At 49.1% G+C, this 21,602-nt stretch overlaps 1 protein-coding gene across 5 annotated transcripts in view; it reads right to left on the reverse strand.

The window, feature by feature from the left end:
- The window catches only part of TMEM94 (transmembrane protein 94), a 2,019,771-nt gene that overhangs the window by 752,261 nt on the left and 1,245,908 nt on the right, over positions 1-21,602 (reverse strand). For all 5 annotated transcript variants that reach the window (XM_069654803.1, XM_069654805.1, XM_069654804.1 and 2 more), the window contains one exon: positions 561-660. In XM_069654803.1, coding sequence (XP_069510904.1) covers positions 561-660 — 100 coding nt within the window. The remainder of the gene's footprint in view (positions 1-560; positions 661-21,602) is intronic.

The following is a 21,602-nucleotide window of genomic DNA, read 5'->3' on the forward strand; positions in this document are numbered from 1 at the left end:
CCTGACAATAAAAAAAGAGATAGAAATGCTAATAAACACTCAATTGTACAATTTAGGTAATTTAAGGAGATGCACATGTAATCTGAGAGAAAGTGCTAGACACTAGAGGAGACCACAGATGTGTTGGGGCAGGACTGAGGCACGGAGGGGCCACATGTGACTAGACTTCAGAGAATTATAGAAACACAGGCATATGTAAGGTCCTATCAGTATCTAGGAAAGTGGACAACACAAGAGTAATGCAGGTTACAACTCCCATGATTACACCAACTTTCCATTCATCAGTGTGGAGTTCTACTATATATCCAGAGACACCCACTGCATCGGTCTACATACCAAGTGAAAACACCAGTGTTTATAAGAACACATTTTTAGATGAAATGCATTGTTCCTTTTGCTCACTGGTCTGGGTCTGTGTTTTTTCATATTAAACTAAGCTCCCCCTTCCAGGGCACTATAGAAAACCTGTGACATTTACTGACCGTTCATGGAGGGCCAACCTACAGTAGCAGCTTCAGACAAGGAGGCTGGTAGTTCAAGGGACACGATTAGTGACTTACTCTCTGGGGTGCAGTCTGTGAAGAGGGGAACCAGTAAAGGAACGTTGTCTATGTTCTGCAGGTGGGGTCTCACTTGATGGATCCCACGTGGAAGTTTTGCCTGCAAACAAACCAGGAGAGAAAGGCAAATGGTGAGCTGTGCAAAATGCAGTAGACACACATGATGGACACTGAAGTACCTGCTTCCATTAAAGGTAAATAGGAGCATTAAAATAAGTGGCAACAATCTCACAGTAGAGTTGAGTTCTTCTATCCTCATGTATGGAGACAACTCGTCTGCCCATATGACTGCAGTGTCCCCTACTGCATGGCTGCGGGTTATCTTGGCTATGGATCCGCATCCCTCCTGTAAATGTGCAAGTCAACATTTCTGTTTGAGTGTAGCTCTTTCCTAATGATGTACACCCCCTTTCATGTATGGGATAATTTACTGACTCTGAATGCATGTGAGCATCTCTTTTGTATAGATGCATGATGCTACACCTTTTAATCACACACCACCTGTCCTTTGAACATGGAAGGAGGGGCACTAATACAAACTAAATAAGGGAGGCAGTTAACCTGTATTTTCAGAATCAGTCATGGGGTGGATTCGGCGAGGCCAACCTATTATGGCTAGAAACTGATGTCTAGCCAAACCCAGGCAAGGTAAATTAACAGAGCAGTAAGGCTTAGAATCAGGAGGGTGTGAGAGTGGGCTAAGGAGACAGTGGGAAACACAAAAAGAGCACTCCAATATTTAAGTTGACAGAAGATGTATAGAAATGTACAATTATTTACTAGGCCTTTAGAATTCCCCAGAAGTAATGAAAACCTCAGGTAGGCATGATCATACAACTGATATCATATACAAGGGCGCTGAATGTCTGTGGCTGTCCTGGGCCCCGTTGTGTGAATAGGAGTAAGCCCGCCCCCTGCCTTGGCAGAAGTAAGGAAGCAAGCATCGAGGACAAAACCCAAGCTCAGTCACCCTTGCAGCGTAAGGGTGCTGCCAGAGGCGTTGCTGGGGGGAGGCCTGGGGGGCGCTATAGCCCCGGGACCTTTGGTTGTAGCCCTAGAGCTTCTATCAGCCCCAAGTCCTGACATAAGCAACCCCACCCGGATCTTTTCCAGGCCTAGCAACACCCCTGGGTTCTACTGTCTGTGGACATCAGGGGTGTGGAGATGCCCGCTCCCTAATGAGCTTTCGCTGAGAGACAGCCTAATTCTGTTTTTCGCCGTCAGGAGCAGGAGCCTGCTGCTTTTCATCGTCTGCCATTGCTATATTGTCCGCTTGGGTGCTGGAAGCTGCGAGCACTGCAACAACTGTACAGCTTGGAGCCCATACCACACATGGATGGCGTTTAAGGCTTGCAATCTTCTTTTCCGGAAAACTAAGTATTAACTTTTTAACAGACTGATCCGAGATACTATTTTTTTTTATATGGAACTTACTTAAAAAAATCAAGTAATCAAGAAATCGACATAACTGGTACATTTGGTATATTTGCTAACCCAGGTTAGCATTAATGCCCGTTTTGTACTTGATTTTATATAACTGGATTATCTTTACAATTTGCACAGTCAAACACTTATGTAAGGACAGGTCACAAATGGATTATCTGCACTAGAATCTGTGCATTTTGCACCCCAAGCTCAACTGCACATACTGTTCATTTGCACATTTGCCCTAACTACTCGACTTTGCGACTGTTTGTCTGATGATCACCAGGCTCAAGTTCTTCTTGTTCAAATCCGTTGAGTTTGCACACTGTATAGATCAGTGATCTATAAACAAAAATTATCTGGCAACTAATTTTGGTGGAGTAAAGTCTGAAGCTTCATGTTATTTATAATTGGCAAAAGGAAAGCAGTTGACTCCATCTCAACCGCGGAAGGCCATAAGAGGCTATTCAAACTAATCAAACCCATTTATGACATGAATATCCTCTTAGCAGACCTTCTTGGTGATATCAAAGCTATTGACATTGCTGATGTTAGAAAAGTGCCACTGTGGCAAATGTCGGTCGAACTTCTAATTGTAGTGTCTTAACGTCAATACCTGCAGATTCTGCTGACACTAAAAGTACTGTTAGTCCGACGTTTGGGTGTGTTCCCAGCACTGCTAAGTATAAAAAAACACTACAGATCAACTGGAGAAGTTCAGACTCTCAAATTCCCCCGAGCAGAGTGAAGGAAGTAATTATGTGCTACCTATTACTGGCACTGATACATGCCGGGAAGAGGCCCTATTGAATGTCACTTACCCCCATATCATTGCAAATTGTGAATCATGATATAGAAGGGGGTGGTTTAATGGCGAAATTACTGGCCCTCGAGCAGCCTTTCCATTGCCACAATATCAGGACAGCAAAGTTCAGCACTTTGAAATTCTAAATGAAGAGGTCCGGGCTCAGGAGGCAGAGTTATGCTGGACAAAGGGTGGGAGGCAAGAAGAGTGGGAGCAAGACTAATAATACCAATGAAGTGCAAACGAACGGCCCTAAGCCCAGGGTAACAAGTTTGCTGAGTTGCAACAACCCACCCAACCCTAAACCCCCCAATATTGCCTGTACCTGGGTCCCAGCTAAGTAATGGTAGCTATTAGATCCATTCTAAAGGAATTAGCAAACCTAAAATACGATGTGGCCAAGTCAGTTAAGGTCATTGAGCCAAGGGCTATTGGCCAAATTGCTTGAGAATATGGTAAGAGAAATGGTACAGGTAAGCCAATGGAACCACCTATAGAGATGGGCATTTTAGAGCTCTCAGGTTGTAAGGACCCATTCACCAAGGCTAAAACTGCAAAGGATGGTCAGTGCTCTGTGAATATCCCTAAGGGCACCAGGGCCAACATTAATAGAGCCGAGAGCACACATAGTATTGGTTTTTCTAGTGGAATTTTGCAACTGCTAATGGCAATCCCATTAGATAACGTGTATAGGAATAGGAGGTGTTTGGTTGCCTGAAAACTCAAAAGGGCATCTCTGAGGATTCACCCCACCTGCTTAAAAGAGTGATAAATCACACAGACTCTAGGGGACATTTAGCATGGGGTAGAGGAAGTGATGTGTTCATGTATGATGTCCCAAAATTGAACGTAGGGCTCCTATGAGAATCAAGAATTGTAAGTAAACAAGGTTATACATTGGTTAAGTCAAATAGGAGGCTGTAGATCTGTGAGTTCTACACAGAAGCCCTCCAAAGTGGTGCCACTCTGTATGGGTCTACAGAATGTGTGGGAGGGGGGTTTAGGCACCCTGGACTGAGTTGCCTCTGCAACTCAAGTCGCATTCTTGTGTGATTGGCCCAGTGGTCAGCCGCCCGGCTCACCACTTAGCATGTTTGAGTGACAGCTCGGACTGATGAATGGGGGTTTTCTGCATGCAGGGCTTTGGGGACTGGAACTTCAGAAGTCGCCACAGGACCTAAAGAATCCAAAGAGGGAGAAGCTGAGCCGACCTGCAACGACGACACCACCGGTGGAGCCCTGCTGAACCGCCTCACCACTTCCCGACGACAGAGAAGATCTTCATCCTGGAGAGTCTTCTTCCTTTGAACTGGTGGGGATAACCAGTTCGCCCTCTTTTTCGCCTTCCTGGATCGTCTCATGGTCGAATCGCCCATGCCAAGCACCCCGGCGGCCGGATAGCCACGCTTCACCACTACCGGGAATAAAAGGGTAGTCCCTTTTAGCTGAGAAACTCTGCGGCTGGTTTCTTCCCTGTCAGTGCAACGACCTCCAGCTTTCCTCCACGTCGAGATCTCCTCTTCCCCTGGACGAAGCACCGACTTGCACCCGCTGCCAGGAACAACTACCCCCGCTGGAGCTTTCTCACCATTTCAGGTACTGTGTTCCGCCTGCTCTCCCTTGCAACAGACTGTTCAAGGTGTCCCGGAAATCCTTGACTCTCTATCCTGGGGTGACCTGGGACCTGTTTTTTCTGAACTGATCCACCTCTTTTTTTGAACTATCTGCCAAGACTCCTGAAAGTATAATTCAACTGTGTGATCTTGGACACATTCCGCCCCGCTCTCTCCAAGAGTGGGCCTGGCATATGAACTTTCTTGCTCTACAGTAGACTCTGCCTTCCTTGCCTTGCTGTGGTTCTTTTAAAAGTGTTGGTATTGTGTGCTTTCCTAACTCTGCCTTTTTCCCTCCTTTTAACTAACTTATTGGAGTGCCATCTTAGGTTAAGCGCTCACCTCTGTCTGCAAATAAGTGGTGTTTTAACTAAGACTTGTTCAATAAGTAATCAGGGATGTATATATATTGATAGCGACTGTTTTGAACTTGCTTGCCATATTAGTGCTAGTGTATTTTTACAAGTGTGTTTTTAAATAAATAATTATATACTTTTATACCAAAGCTCTGGTCAGTGTTTGCTTGTGCTACTGTATTTTGGTACCTAATGTGTATACTCTATATACAGCCTAACTCTTCTTGAGAGAAGTCTGACTGCTCAGCCACAGCTAACAGGTACATCTGGGTGGTACAGACTGCTACCAATTAGGTTTACTGCCAACACCTGTAGTCTTAAACCTTTTGCAGTGGTCCCTAAGGGAACTGCACAGGCTTCTGCCTAACATGTATTCAGGCGTGGGAGTGTTATGCATTACTATGGTGACACATTTGTAAACCTTCTTTTTGAAAGTGGCACGTAAGATCAGGAAGTACAACCTGGCGAATAAAGGGGGGTTCGATATAGACTGCTTGTTAGCTAAGCGGAATTACTTTAAAAATGCAGTTGTGATTAATGAGCCCAATCTGAGGCTTCTCCGGGCTAAACAGAAGGCGGTAGTGGCTCTAAAAAAGTCTCAATATTTTACAAAAATATGGGTGAACTACTGTCTTGGAGTGACAATGGAGATCAGGTCAGGTTTTGGAGGTTGGTAGAAGGAAATGAGGTGAAATCCATGGGCCCGGTCTCCAATATTATTACATCTGGAGAATGGTTTCATAATTTTAGTAATTTGTATAAGAAAGGGTAGAATGATTCACCTGTTCATTTGGATCAGTTAGTTAGAGAGCATAGTGCAGAATCCCCATTGATGTGCTCTATTAGTGAGGTGGAAGAAGCTATAGCCGATTTGGGACTTTGGAAAGCACCAGGGTCCGATAGGATTCCGATTGATATGTTAAAGGAGGAGCCATCCATTTGGGCTCCTTTTGGTAACTTGCGTATTTGATTATGTAGCAAGAACTAGAGGGTAGCCATATAAATCATCTGCAGGCTGGATTCAGTCAGGTATAGGAACAGTGAACCAATGTTTTCGATTGTATGCAGTTCTGTCCAAATATATCTCCCTATAAAATAATAGGATGTATGCTGTATTTGTCTATCTGCATACAGCATTTGATTGCATCTCCCGAAGTAAGCTATGGTCAATGCTGAGGAGCAAGGGCATTCTAGGCCCATTGCTGTGCTGCATTCAATCACTTTATGCTAACAACTAAGCTTCTGTAAGGTGAGGGCTGGGAGGTGAGACCACTGAAAACTTAATGGTGGAGCGAGGGTCCCTCAGGGGTGTGTGCTGCCCCCCCCCTTCTCTTTTGTTTATACATTAATGTAATAATTAAAGTATGAGGGGGGCGTGGCCAGCAGCCATGCAGTGAAGACGCAGTCCCTTCATCTCCCGCTTTCGGCGATCTCAACAACGTCAACACTTGATGAACACTTCGTGTAAACCTTCCATGGTAGTCGAGCTGTGAGTGGCACGACAAAATGGCGGCTGGTACTCGGAAAATACACCAAAGCGACCGGTAAACCTCTGCAAGATCCCGAAGTATCTGAATACTGCCAACAACGTTAGAGCCTCCCCCTGTCCTCCGCTGCTGCAATAACCATCACATGTCGTGCTGAAACATAGCACAGTGAACGATCGCGGCAGACGCTGGGCCTAAAGTGCGGCTGGGACAGAAAGGAGAGTACCACTGCGCCCGCACCCGCTCGGGGAGACGGACGGCAGGCTGTCCAAAGCTAGTATTCCTTGGCCGAAAAAAGACACAAGGGTTTCCCGCTTCTGCTCAGAATACATTAAAAAAAAGACACACGGTCCGACTAATGTAATTGTAACACTTGCCTAGTGGCCCCTGCCCACTGAAGTGCTACCACTTAGTGGCCAGCCTTGACTTGCTGAAACATACACCAGTGGGCCTATGATAGACATTGGTGACATCTTCACCAGCGCCCCCAAGTACCACAGACCTGGCGCTCGGCTGTAGTGGCTCATGACCAACATCGACACCCAACGAGGGGCGGCAACTCTACGTTGGACACAAGCATTTGCCTCACTGACATAGTTCTTCCAATATCAGCCTGCAGTGTATAAATACCACACACTGTTCTAAGCATTAAAACCGAATCAACTGCATTGTGCAGATCGTTCCTCCACCCCAGGATGCGCATGGAACACGGGTTATACACCAGGACTTGCAAGGGCCGGACGAAGAAAGCTCTCAGGCCCAGACGACATGCTAGCCGTTAGTAACTGCTACATCTGAGGCACTAGATAAGTAAGCCGATTACTGCATTGACCCAAACCTAAACAGCTGAGTGCAGCGTAGGGCCTTGGAGGCCTACAGACACCTAAACCTACATTGACAGCCGAGCACCATCTGCAGTTCATAACACAGGACGCAGTGTCTCGTGAGCCCAAGATAAACTAGGGAAAGTCAAGTAGACCAGAAAAGAAACCTACGCCAAAGGTCTAACCAGTACTCAGGCGGAGAATAAATCATCATCACTGCCGGAACCAATGAAGGAACAAATCAAAAAGCGAACACCATATCCTTTTGGCCATGGCGGCCCTGAAGTCATTCTTGTAATCCAAGATCGACGCAGTAATGATAGATGTGGGTATCCTGCGTCAAGATGTCCGCTCACTAGCAGACAGGACTGGGAGAATAGAGGCACAAGTGAAGAATAATACAACGAGCATACAGAGGGCACAAACAGATTTTAAAATACTTTAACAGAAAGTACAAATGTTAGATAACAGAGCAAATGACGTGGAGGGCAGAGTGTTATGCTCACCTGGTCTCTGCGGAGGTGTTGGGGCACGGTTGCAGCCCTTCCAAGGGGTGAGGTCGCTCGGGTCCGACTTTGCCCTCTGCGCTTATGTGGTGACTGGTGGTAATAGGGATGCTGCTCGGGACTGCTCCTGTTGATTAGTTTTGGCGAACACTCCGTCCTGGTGCTTCTGGCAGGGGTGCTTGTATGATCTGTGATCTGGACTGAGTTCCTTCACTGGTCCCTTGCACGTGGTAGTCCAGTCCTGCCTCGACTAAGGCACTATACCTCAGGTAAGTGTTCCTGTTTGCCTTTGTCTTTCCTTGTCTGTTTTTGTTGTATTGTAAAGTTTGTTGTCTTGTTTTGCTGTCCGTTCTGCTTTTGATGTTTGCTCTTTTGCTTTCTTCCCTTGCATGTGATGTTGCCGGCCCAGCAGAAGCTGTGGAGCTCGAGGTGACAGCCGGAGGGAACGAGGAACAAAGCTGCAGTGGTACAGTAGCTGGTAAATTAACTAGGGGGCGCGCTGGGTTCAAATACGGCGCGGCCCTAGGACGGATGTTCTAACCTTGTCTTTCTTCTTCTTCACAGGGTCCGAGTTCGTGGATGCGGAGTGCGGTGCTGCGGCATCGCGATCAAGATCAATGGATGTCTGGAGATGAGTCTGCAGATGAACCGATGAAGCACCAGTTCCCTGGAGGTGAGCTGCAGGAGAACGCCTGGTTTCAAAGGTAAGTAAACTGGTGCAAGCGGCGGTGAGAGTCACCGGCCTAAAGGATGGAGCAGCTTATATAGCTGAGCTTCTGAAGCCACGCCCACCAGGTTCAGCCTGCCTGCCACACCCGATGAGTCAGCACATGAAGACCAGGCCTAGGGAGCCACACCCGATGAGTCAGCACATGAGGATGTTCTCTGGAATAAAGGCTTTAAGCTCCTGGAAAGTTCTTGTAAAATAAAAGCACTCCTGCTCTGAAATAAAGTAAAAGCACTCCTGCACTGAAATAAAGTGTTCCTGCTCACATCTCTATATGAGCCTGGCGCCAAAGGCGCCAGGACTGAGTCCAGCCAGGGACCCTGTGTTTATAGGTCCCAAAGGACAATAAGTGAGTCAAGTGATCCATTGCCCCCATCACTAGATGGTGTGGTTTTTGCGTTCTGGGGCCTGTGGCCATGACACAGAGCCAGACGAAATAACATCAGAATATTGGGCCTACGGGAGAGACTAGAAGGCGCAGACCCCACAACCTGTGTGGAAAGTATGCTGTTGCAAGAGGTAGGTGGCCCCAGGTGAGCTTACACAAGGCTTCACGGTCGAACGAGCACACAGATCCTTGACTAAAAATCCTCCGCCAGGAGCACCCCCTGAACATTAATAGCCAAAATAATGAACTATAAAGACAGAGAGAAGATCCTGGCTTTTTCCAAGAGGAGGTGGCACAATTCGAAGAGCATTTGTGAAACTGGCTGTCTATCCAGACTACACGCTTCAGGTACAAAGCCGGAGGGCCCAATTTAGCCCCAAAAAAGAGCGACTCACAAAAGATTGCCTGAGTAAATGCTCATTTACCCAGCTTGACTAAAAGTCCTACACAATGGTCGGTCTTTCTTCTTCCATAACCCTGAAGATGTGCATGAATGCATGGACATAGAGAAAGTTGCTCCAACAGCAGAATGATGTGAAAGTAAGATGCACCGATGAACAAGCTACACCACTCCCCAAGCTACACTCTTCAACAATAACAGTTTACGCTACTGTAGAAATATTGGATGCCTCCTATAATGTGTCACTGAGGATTATTATCCAGCAAAGGGCGTTGGATGACCCATAAAGACATTGTCCTAACTGCAGCTTTCTGGAGAGTGAGGTGTATACAATGCAGGAGCGAGCCCATGGCAGAAACTTGCACCACACTCAGTAAATGCCTGCAACTGCTAGACTGCTGTGGCCCCTGTTCAAGTTGTAATTTAGAGTACTAGTTATAAAGCATCCTCCTGCTCTGCACCAACCACCTGAATTTTGTATTTGGTGGGAGTCGTGTGAGAAGCGGATATGCTTGAGCATGCAATGTCTAGCTGTGCGATTGGTGTTGTTGAGAGGGATTAGGAAGGAGGGAATTGGGGCGTTTCTGTTGCCTTTAGTAATGTCTAGATGTACTCTAGACGGCCCAGGATATATTACAACCTTTGGGTTAAAGGACCACTGACATGACGCCAACCCCTTTTTAGGGAAACAGATTGCTAAGGGAACAATAACTCAGTTTAGATTGCTGAAAAGAAATGAAAGGGCCACAATCAGCACACTATGGCAGGAAGTCTCAGAATAGTGACCTAGAATGAACAGGGTCTTAACAGTATTATATCAAAAGGAATAGAGTGCCAACATATCTGCACAGACATGAAATTGAAATAGCGCTACTACAAGAGACACATCTTACTACAGAAAAACAAACCACACTAGCAAAGAAATGGGGAGGAAACATGGCTAGCTCAACGTATTCAGCATATAACAGAGGGGTCCTAATATGGGTTGCACCATGTGTACCCTTTAGGATACTTGAGGTTAAGACAGACAATGATGACATGATGGTCCTCATGTATGATTTCCTAGAGAACAAGGAAATATGCATAATTAAGACATATTCCCCTAATCATGATTCCACTACCCTTTTTCGATTGTATCCCAGACTCAGTCCCTACAGGAACTGCGTCTTGATATGGGGGGGATTTTAATTGTACCCTGCATCCCACTACGACAGGCCTGATAACAAATTTAAGAAACCAGCCACCCCGCAAAGCACTAAACACCCTTTTTAGAATCTCTTGGGTTGTCTGATATCTGGTGTGTTCTCCATTTCCATTTGAACTCCCGTCTATTCGCATTATTCTGCCTCACATGCTGTATACACCTGACTTGATTATGTTTTCACAGGGTCAGAATTTGTGGGTGAATTTATGGAAGCCGAAAACAAGGCTCGTGTCCTCTCAGACTCCACCCCACTTCTCCTCACATGGCAAATTGTCCCACCTCGACCACTTATACCAACGTGGAAATTGAGAAGCGAAGCCTTACAGGATGTAATATTCAGAGATCACATAAGAGAGAGCATCCAGAATTATTTCAAACACAATACTGGAAGTGTATCTACAGTTGGCATGCTATGGAAAGCCTTTAAAGTGGTTATTAGGGGCGAAGCAATTACTAAATCATGTGGAATACAGAAAGAAATCACTTGAGAATTAGCTAAGGCAGAAACAGATCTGGAAGGCCTCAAGAAGAAAAGTGCTAATGCGAACACTGTAACCCAAGATGAAATAAAGTTGAGACAGAAATGCTTGTCAAGCTGGGAAAGACTATGAAGATTTAGCTACACAAAACATATAGAGAAACAACATGCAGAAGGCGACAAACCTGGTATACTGTTGGTCTGGATTTATAAGAGCAACACTAAATGCATAATGATTTATTCTGTGAAAAATGATCAAAGTAGACCTTGTAACACACAAGCGAAGATAAATGGCACCTTTTCCAAATATTACAGTTCCATATACAAAGAAGATACCCATGTTCAACACCCAGTCCTTGAAGAAGCACTAGATTGGATTAAACTCCCTCACCTAGACAGTGAAGCAGCAGAATTGCTGGATGCCCCCACAATCAGACCCTTGCCCACAGGTAAAACTCCTGGAGAAGACGGCCTGCCAAGCAAATTCTACAAAGAGTTTGCAGATGACCTTGCTCCAGCGTTGCTCGACATGCTGACAGAAGCATATGAGTCGAGTTCCCTCCCTCTGAGTCTACGAGAATAGGTGATAATAGCCTTACCCAACCTGAACAAACCACCAAGACAGCAAAATACTCACTGCGTTATTAGCAAACAGACACAAAAATGTGATAGCAAGCCTAATACATCAGACCAAACAGGCTATGTGCTGGGTAGAAACATGTCATGGAACTTACGGCACTTGCACCATATAATCGATAGTACTAAATTAAGCAACAAACATTCTACTGTGGTATCCTTAGATGCTATCAAAGCATTTGATTCCATTAGATGGGAGTGGTTATATGCCACCCTACAGCGGTATGGAATTGGGCAACAATATCTTCGGTGGGTGCAACTGATACACACCATGCCGAAAGCTAGAATTAAAACCCGTCAACATTTCTCCTAAGTATGGGAATTAGAAAAAGACACAAGGCAAGGTTGCCCATTATCTCCAATGCTTTTCATCCTCGCTATGGAACCAACTGCTGTGTTCCTCAGGGAAGAATACAGAGACACAGGTATATGTATAGACAGAGTGCAACATTTCATATCCATGCATGCAAATTATAGGCTGGTTTATGTACAACAGCCGGAAGTTAATTTACAATCAGTCAGGAGAAATCATGTTTGTTCCCACTATTTGGCCTGGCCAGGAAAAGGAAAACTGTTACCACTCTGGCACTAGAATGGCACACCGACACTTTCAGATATTTAGGAACAGACGTTAACAACAGGCAAAATGCATTGAATGGAGTAATGAAATCCATGATTTTTTGGGTACAACTGCCCCAATCCCTGATGGTCAGGGCAGCACTCCTAAAGATGGTTGTCCTTTCCCGGTTGTTATATTATTTTGTGAATATTCCATACAACATACCCAAGCAGTTCTTTTGTAAACTAGACACAGTGTGCAGAAGATTTCTATGGTGGAATAGAAGATGCAGAATGGCTTTAAGTACACTCCAAAGAGCTTATGATGAGGGCGGGATCAGAATACCACAATTTGAACTCTATTTTCTGGCTAGCCAACTACAGTTTGTGTGTGACTGGCTGGCTGGCAGGCAGATGAACCAACACTTGACACCATATTGCTGCAACCAGGACTAAATAATTTTTACTTCAAAGAGATTCTGTGGGTGAAGACCCCCCCATCTTGATCAACAGCCACACCTGTTGACTCTGGGCAAACAGCTGTGGCATAGAGCTTGTAAGGTACTCAAAGTTGCAGATCATTTTTCCCTGCAGATCCCCCTGGCAGCGGTATTTTCACACAAGCTGCAACTGAGATTAGGTATACAGAAACAATGGGAGGCCTGCAGAGTTGCCACAATAGGTGATCTGCTACAGGACGACACATTTATGGACTTTCAAACACTGAGGGAATGAACTGGTATACACAAGGGACAATATTTACTGCACCTAATCCTGGTAGATACACTTACAAAACGATGGGCGGAACTCCATGGACATATAGGCTCAAATGTGGCTGTAGAATCTATGTACATGTCTTAAGGGGGACATGTGGTGTCTAGGCTTTATGATATGCTCCTCTCTTCTCATTCCTCTTCAGAATTGAATGTACGACTAAAGTGGAAAACTGACTTGGGAGGGAGCGTGGCTAGCAGGCCATGTAGGAGGCAGAGCGGAAATGGAGCTCCCGGCGATCCAATCAAAATCCTGACAAAGCTTGTCTCCTAATCCACTGAAAACGGGCCAAAAACCAGGCAAATGGACGAGAAAGGACACAGCATAGAATGGTATGTGAGACGGCAGCAACAGTGTAACACACGTGGAGCTGCGAACACTGAAGCAAGTGAACTGTAACGAAATACAGCAACAAAATGGCCGCCACGGACAACAAAGGAACCGAGGGGCTGCAATCGGACTTATGAGGCGGTCGCCAACTCATGAAAGAGCTGCTACGGACCACTCCCTGTGAAAGGAAGCACAGGCGGTCTGAGACAGGGTGCGCAAGCAAACAGAGGACGCCTGCCCTTCGTTCGGGTGGACTGGGGCTACACTTATCGGAGTCCCGCCCCGGGGTGCCCGACCCTCAACATAGGAAGAACCGCGACGCCTGAGCGGGGGTACGCAAGGAGGCGACCCACTGCGGGAGGACATTGACGGCCCCTCCCACTGCAGAGGGAGATAGGCGATGATTCGGTGAAAGAGCCCCACTGAACTGCAGCGAATAAAAAGGGACCATGCAGGGTCTGCACATGACCCCCGTCGATCTGTCCCGCGGGGACGTGTGGACTGAGGCCCCAGATGCAGAGATTCCGTTTCTGGGCACCCACCCCCAACCATCAGGAGAACCGCGGTGCCATAGAGGTGACACTGAGGGCAGTGACTAGACGCACAGGGCCCGACGCCCCCCAGTGACCCTCCTTGGCACGGAGGGTACTATAAATAAGCACCGGGAACAGCACCGGCTGCGCCCGCTGTGGCTCGGAACGTGCTGCGGCGCGCGGGGAAGGGCCCACGGAGCGGGAGAACTTGGACATAAGACGGCTCTAGTGGCAGGGCCCCTAGCGGCCGGCGGTGAGCAGATGCAGAACCTGCAACACTGATCCCGATAACCCACGTCTTGAGATCAGGAACAGAATCACAGCCCAAGCCTGCAAAGCACTGAAATAAGGAAGTGGTGCAGCAGCAATATAGGGCACGACCCTCGGTGTGGCCCCTACAGACGCAAGACAGTCCAGTCACAGATGAGCGTGTAGGGCCACGGCCTGACCCCATGGGAAGGTGAGCCGAACTATACGGGGCCTGTGTTAGGGCCTCTGCAAAAAACACTGCATGGGAAGCGGCAGGTGCAAACAGACAAGACACAGCTTGCGGCCCCCACAGTCAGGGGTCCAGGCCGGGGCAAAACCACAATTGAGCAACAAGGGGCACATCAGAACCAGAATAAAACTTGGGAAGACCACACAAAGCAAAGCCCCAAACCATCAGTGACCCACCACTCTTAAGAGCAGAACAGCCAGCAATGCTAGGGGAGCAAGGGTTACAAAGAGGAGGGGCCTCAATACTGCTACAGCCTGAAACACAGACAACGGAACTGAAAACCCTGTAGGGGATAGCAATAAGCCCACACACACAAAGCAAAGTCCCAGACAGCGACATAAAACCGCAACATCCGGATTACAGGGCCCGCCCGCCTGAAGGGCTAAAGACATGGCAACCAAGCAGAATAAAACGAAAGGGAAACAATCCACGATGGAGGACTACACCGCAAACAACAGAAGGTGCCAGAAGCAAGGACAGAAGTGCCTAGCGGGATATGTCCCCAGCGCGAGGAGACAAGCAGATCCTGGAAGCTATTGCAGACCTGAAAGCGGCGTGGGAAACGAAATTGGAAGCTGCCATGACCACACTTAAAGTGGCACTGGAAACCAAAATAGACGCAGTACAAATAGACCTAAACCCGCTGAGACATGACATAAGGGCAATAGCGGACCACACAGGAGAATTAGAGAAAGAAGTGGAGGCCAATATGGCAGCCAGTGCCTCGCACGCATCAGAGATCCACACGCTATGCCAGCAGGTGGGCAACCTGGAGAGCAGGGCCGAGGAAGCAGAGGGACAAGCACGAAGGAACAACATATGCGTTGTGGGGCTTCCTGAGGGAGAAGAGGGATCGAACCCTACGGAGTACATTGAATCCCTGTTGCTGCAAGAAATAGAAGGGGGAACACTTACCCAGGGATTCGCAGTGGAAAGAGCGCATAGAGCACTTGCACGGAGGACCTCCCCGGGATCCCCCCAACCCCCAAGACCCATCATAGCCAAAATATTAAACTACTGTGACAGGGAAAGGATCCTGGAATACTTTCGCAAGGGAGGCACGATCCGGAGGGCGTCCGCCACAATCACAGCATACCCTGACTATACACTCCAGGTGCAACGAAGACGACTCCATTTTGGAGCAGTAAAGAGGAGGCTACGGGAGGCGGGCTACAGATACATGCGGATGTATCCGGCAAGGCTGAAGGTGTTCCACAAGAACAGTGCACTATTTTTTGACACCCCAGAGGGGGCATCGGATTGGCTAGACTCCCAAAATTGCCCAGAGGGGAAGGATGACGAGAAGGGAAGCGGTAAGGAGAAGTGATTCGGAGACTGCAGAGAGCGAGGTGCTGTATAAGATGTGAAAATGGGACTTGATTATAGCCACGTTACACAAAGGGAAGCCAAGCAAAATGTGGCATACACCACGGAGGTACAGAGCACTCAACTTCACATGCCCTTAGATAGGTTAGTTGAGTTACCAGTAGAGTGGTAACCTCCTGCGGGGTCCCCGGTACCGGCTTAGTTGGATGGGACCAAATGCGGGATCGTCTGAGATCCAGGGATGGAGCTGGGCAACAGTTGGGGTTGGAACGGGGGGGAGGAGGGAAGGGAGTTGGGGAGTTTGTAGTGATAGTTGTTAGGGAACGAGCATGTACCCGCGCGACTCTGCGCATATCCCACGCTAAGCGTTCTCGGGTTAAAGGACATGGAGGGAGGGAGGGGGAAAGGGACCTGAAGGGTAATGGGTGACCTCAGAATAATAACCTGGAACGTCAGGGGGCTGAACACCTACCTGAAGAGAAGGAACAAGTTACTTACCTGTAACTGTTGTTCTCCAGCATGGGTCTGGCATGGATTCACATGCTCATGAATATTCCCCATCGTCAGGCTGGAAATCCCCGGTACAGAAAAAAATCAGTATCAGTTTCGTTTCTGATCTGTCTTTCTTAGTAGTAACCAATTACTGGTCTCCGGTTCATACTGCACCCAGCCAATGACTGTCCTCTCCCTAAACCCCTCCCCTGGCAGCCATCCTCAGATTTGGTAGCACGTAAAGTGGCAGTAGGACCAAGTGAAGAGCAGCAGAGGGGAAGGAGGGAGGGTTCGCATGTGAATCCATGCCAGAACTATTGCTGGAGAACAACAGTTACAGGTAAGTAACTTGTTCCTTCTCCAGCATGGGGTCTGGCATGGATTCACATGCTCATGAACATAAGAATACATAGCAGTACACACATGCACAACCACGGGAGGTGGCGAGGCTCAACATTAAGCATTACATAAACTCAACATTAAGCATATCGTACCTCCTCACCAGGCCCACCTTCAGGCAAACAGGTTGCGCAGCACTGCTTGGCCGACCCTGGACTCCTCCCTGGAATCCCGGTCGATGCAGTAGAATCTCGTGAAGGTGTGCATCAAACTCCACGTAGCAGCCCTGCAGATGTCCAGCAGGGGTACACCAGACAAGAACGCCGTGGTAGCAGCGATCGCTCTGGTCAAATGGGCTCTCGGACGGCCGGGCAACGGTCGGTTTGCCAACCGGTGACAGTGCATGATATAGCCGGAGAGCCATCTGGAAATGGAAGCCTTCGAGAGGGCCTTTCCTTGGTTCACAGGTCCAAAGTTCACAAACAATTGTGATGTCTTCCGAAAACTCTTTGTGCGGTCCACGTAGACCTTCAGCGCTCTAGCTACATCCAGTGAGTGCAAAGTCCTCTCGGCCAGCGACAAAGGCGACGGGAAGAAAACTGGTAACACCAAGGGCTCGTTGAGATGGAAGTCCAACAGCACCTTTGGCATAAAAGGAAGGGTGCATCCTCAGCACCACCCTCGTCTCGTGAAAAGTCAAGTATGGAGGCTTGCAGGATAGGGCCTGAATCTCTCCCACTCGTCGTGCAGAGGTGATCGCCATAAGAAATGCTTTTTTCCACGACAGGAACTTCAACGGTGCTGAATGCAGAGGCTCGAAGGGTGCCCATGAGCCTGGTCAGCACCACATTGAGCTCCCACGCCGGGGACGGAGCCTTCATCGGCAGGAATGAACGGAACAGTCCCTTCATAAACTCCTTCACCAGGTGATGAGACCACAGAGATGATCGTCCCGTAGTTCTGGTGTAGCGGGAGATCGCCGCTAGATGCATTTTGATGGAGGCATGAGCCAGCCCCGCCTTGGCCAGCACCAGCAGGTACGGCAGCACTTGAGGGGCCGTAATTCGCAGAGGGTTAATCTTCTGTGCATGGCACCAGACAGAGAACCTCTTCCATTTGTGTAAATAGCACTTGGGAGTTGAGAACGCCCTGGCCTTTGCAAGCACCTCCTCGCAGCCCGCCGGAATATCGTACCCTCCAAACTCTAGTGCTGCAGGAGGCAGGCCTGCAAGTTCAGAGACCCCGGGTCGTGATGGAGGATGGCGCCTCCTTCTCTGCAGAGAAGATCCGCGTCCGTCGATAGTTTGACTGGGGGGGACGCTGACAAGTCCAGAAGGTTCGGGAACCAGATCTGTCTCGGCCATGCCGGTGCGACGAGGATCATCCTGCACCGGGACCTCTTGAGTTGGTTGACGAGTCGCAGTAGCAACGGCAATGGGGGGAACGCATACAGGAACAGGCCGTCCCAGGGGAACGAGAAAGCATCGCCCATGCTCCTCGGCTGGGGAAACCTGCTGGCGAACCTCTGGCACTTGGAGTTCGCTGCCGTCACAAACAGGTCGATCTGGGGTTTGCCCCATCGTCGGAAAAGTCGATCCACTTGGTCCTGATGCAGTTCCCACTCGTGGCACGAGCGCAGCTCCCTGCTGAGTGAGTCGGCAATGGTGTTCTTTATCCCTGCTAGATGGAAGGGCACCATAAACATCCCCTGGACAATGGCCCAATGCCACAGATCCTGGGCCTCCTTGGATAGGGCCAGGGACCCGGTTCCTCCCTGCTTCCGGATGTAGAACATGGTGGTGGTGGTGTTGTCAGTGAAGATCCTCACCACCTTGCCCTTGAGGGACGTGAGAAACGTCCCGAGAGCCCAGAACACTGCTCGGAGCTCCAGGATGTTGATGTGGAGTGACCTCTCCTCCAGGAGCCAAAGGCCTCTCGCATGAAGATCTCTGGTGTGCGCTCCCCATCCCTTCAGGGAGGCATCCATTGTCACCGTCTCCTGGTGTGCTGGGGTCTGAAAGTTTGTGCCCGCCGCGAGATGCGCGCGGATGCCCCACCACCGAATTGCTTGGCGGAAGACCTCGTTGAGCGGGATCTTGCCTTTGAAACTGCCCGCCGCTTGTATCCAACGGGCGTCGAGGAACTCCTGTAGAGGATGCATCAACAGCCTGCATAGGTGCACCAGGTACATGCAAGAGGACATCATGCCGAGAAGGGACTTGATGGACCTCACCCTGGCCACGTCTGCGGCCAGCAGGCACTGCACTTTGCCCAGGATGGCCTTTGTCCTTTCTTCGAACGGAGAGGCCAATCGTGCCACTATGTCGAGCTTGGCTCCCAGAAACAGTGCAACCTGCGACGGAACCAGGTGGGATTTGGGGAAGTTGATGGAGAATCCCATATCCGTGAGCAGTTGGACGGTCTTCGCTGTGTGCTCGACGGCGAGTTCCCATGTCCTTGCTCAGATGAGCCAATTGTCCAGGTAAGCGTAAACGTGGATCCCCTGCAGGCACAGCCGTGCCGCCACTGGTGCTAGGCACTTGGCAAATACCCTGGGCGCCGACTTCAATCCAAATGGCAGGGCCTTGAATTGGTAGTGCCGTCCTTGGACTACGAATCTGTATCCTTTTAGAATAGGGATGTGGAAGTAAGCATCCTCCATGTCCCAGCATGTGCTGGAGGGTGACCATCCGGAACTTGGGCCTTGATGTATTTGTTTAACTGACGCAGTTCCAGGATGGGGTGCCAACCGCTTGTCTTCTTTCTGACGAGGAAGTATCTTGAGTATACTCCGGATCCCCGGAGTTTCTTCGGGACGAGCTAGATGGCTCCCTTCTTGAACATCGCCCTTACCTTACTTCTAACAGCAGTTGAGGGGGGTGATTTTCCTTCCTGGCCACGGGATGAATACGGCGGCACTTCTTTAGGAATTCGAGTTTGTGCCCGTGGACCAGGGCATCCAGCACCCAAAGGTCTGTGGAGATGGACTACAACACGCTGACGAACTTCGCCAGCCGGCCCCCCACCGGGGTCCCGACGCTACGGCCGGTTCAGTCCTGCTTGGAAGCGGCCTTGCCGATCTGGCCTCCTTGGCGACGGTGACAAGATCCTCCTGACTTGCCGCACCCTCTGCAGGCCTCTTGCGACGAGGAACGGGCTGCATGGCGGTACGTAGAGGAGCCACCGCCGAATCCTTTGGAGGCACCTTGCTTGCTTCCGGAGTTCTTAAAGGGCAGCTGTCGTTGCTGCAAAACTCCCAAGGCCTGAGCCGTCTCTGTGTCGGTCTTGATGGCCTGAAGTGACTCATCTACTGTCTTCCCAAACAGGTTGTTCCCGTCGAAGGGCATGTCCAGAACTCTGGTTTGCAAGTCCTTGCGGAAATCTGTTGCCGTGAGCCCACTCTAGCCAAAGTGTTCCTGGATGGTATTGTAAAACTACATGGCTTCCCATCAGCCCTGATCTCCGATCGAGGTAGCCAGTTCATCTCCAACTTCTGGAAAAAATGTTGTGCAATGGCACAAATTGACGTCCAGCTATTGTAACGCTCACCTGATTCCCACGGAGGCGCAGGTCTGGCTTCGAGTGCTGATGCTTCTTCAATGGTGAAGCGCAGGACTCTGAAGATGGATAGCAAGGGCCCTCTACTCTGGCTTCTCCGGTTCGCAGGAATATTCCCCTGTGTGTGAAAAGGGAGTATTACCTACTGACTGAGTTATGCTCAAGCCTCCCACTCTCTTCCAACCCTCCACGATACCCTTCCACGATTCCCCGTGAAGTCTCACCTTAGGGTCTGAAAGGACGAGCTCTCCATCCTGCTTCTGACGCAGGGGCGCGTTGAACCCAGTTACTTCACTGGATTGAGGTTGGATGGGAGTTCAGGTAAGCTTGATTATACTGGTAAGGCGCTGTAAAAGTTTTGTTGCAAGTTCAAAAGTTCAAGCTTTAAATAATAATGTTCATTGTCTTTTTTCAGGTGATGAATGAAGATTCCTTTGGAGACTTCTTGCAACAAAGCGCTGACGTTGATGTCTTTTCCCCATAGGGGCTGGGGTTCGGAATGCCGGAGATATGGCGCCGACCCGAAGTGAAACGTGCAGTTCCAGTAAAGATCTGGTAAATCCTAGATGAGCGCTCAGGTAATGTTTTTGCATTCGCTCATCTAATGTCTGACTTTTTTCCCCATAGGGGCCGGGGTCCTGCTTGGAAGCAGCAAGACCCGAAATGAAATGGGAATGACCCAACAGGTAGGTCTTAGAAGGAAACTGAGCTTTTCCTATTCCCTTCCTTCTCTCACCTCTTATTCTTGTCTTTTTCTCTAGGCTCTGGGAAGTGGCTGTGTATCCGGATGATCGCTGCTGAAGATGGAGGAACCCAGGAAAAGTGAGTGAAATGCAGCGCTGCAGCGATCGTAACGAAATGCTTTTAAAAATGATGTCTTCCCTTTCAGGATCGTCGGTGATGTCTCCGTGGTGCAGATTAGCTGGTAGGTCTCTTGTCTCCCTTTGCAGGTGACCCAGGATGCTGACAGGCGTGGCTGAAGTCCAGATGCAGGAGCTGACACGGTGAGCGTCCAGCTGCGAGGAGCAGAACAACGCGAAGCGTGAGTTGCTGATCGGGTGTGGTTTAAATAGCTTTGGAAGAAGTTCCAAGTGTGTATCCTTCCTCCGATCAGGTATGTATCCTTCCCCGACCACACCCGGGTGGAAAGTAGTCCCACAGGGTAAGTAGTTCCTATTCAGGCCTCAAGAGGGCCCGGATGTGGCAGCATGGTCTGCATCAGGTAAGGGCACATTAAAACACTTGAACACATGTCTAGCTTTATGAGCCTGGCGCCTAAGGCGCCAGGACAGAGGTCCAACATGAGCCTGGCGCCTAAGGCGCCAGGACTGCGTCCAAAGGGCCCCAGCTTGGGCCCGCTGGCACTCCCCTGGGGGAAATGATGCCTGCCTCTGGGGTTGCTGGGTCGGACCTGGCTCCTTGGGGGTAGGTATCATGACAGTACCCCCCCTCAAGGCCCCTCCCAAGGTTCTTCCCTCCGGGGGTTTGGGCTTGTTCGGAAATCTCCGGTGAAACCTTTGTACTAATCGAGGTGCGTGGACATGGTTACTAGGCTCCCACGATCTCTCCTGAGGTCCATATCCCTTCCAGTCAACAAGATAGAAGAGTTTTGACTTTACCACCTTGGAGTCTAAAATGTCTTTAACTTCGAATTCTGATTGCCCTTCAATTTGAACTGGATCTGGAGGCTTGAACAATCGGGTTCCTGGTTGTACTGGCTTCAAAAGTGATGCATGAAAAACTGGATGAATACGCATGTTGGACGGTAGATCCAGTTTAAAGGC

The sequence above is a fragment of the Ambystoma mexicanum genome, chromosome 3q, assembly GCF_040938575.1.
Source record: "Ambystoma mexicanum isolate Mex_15411 chromosome 3q, UKY_AmexF1_1, whole genome shotgun sequence".
Classification (NCBI taxonomy): domain Eukaryota; kingdom Metazoa; phylum Chordata; class Amphibia; order Caudata; family Ambystomatidae; genus Ambystoma; species Ambystoma mexicanum.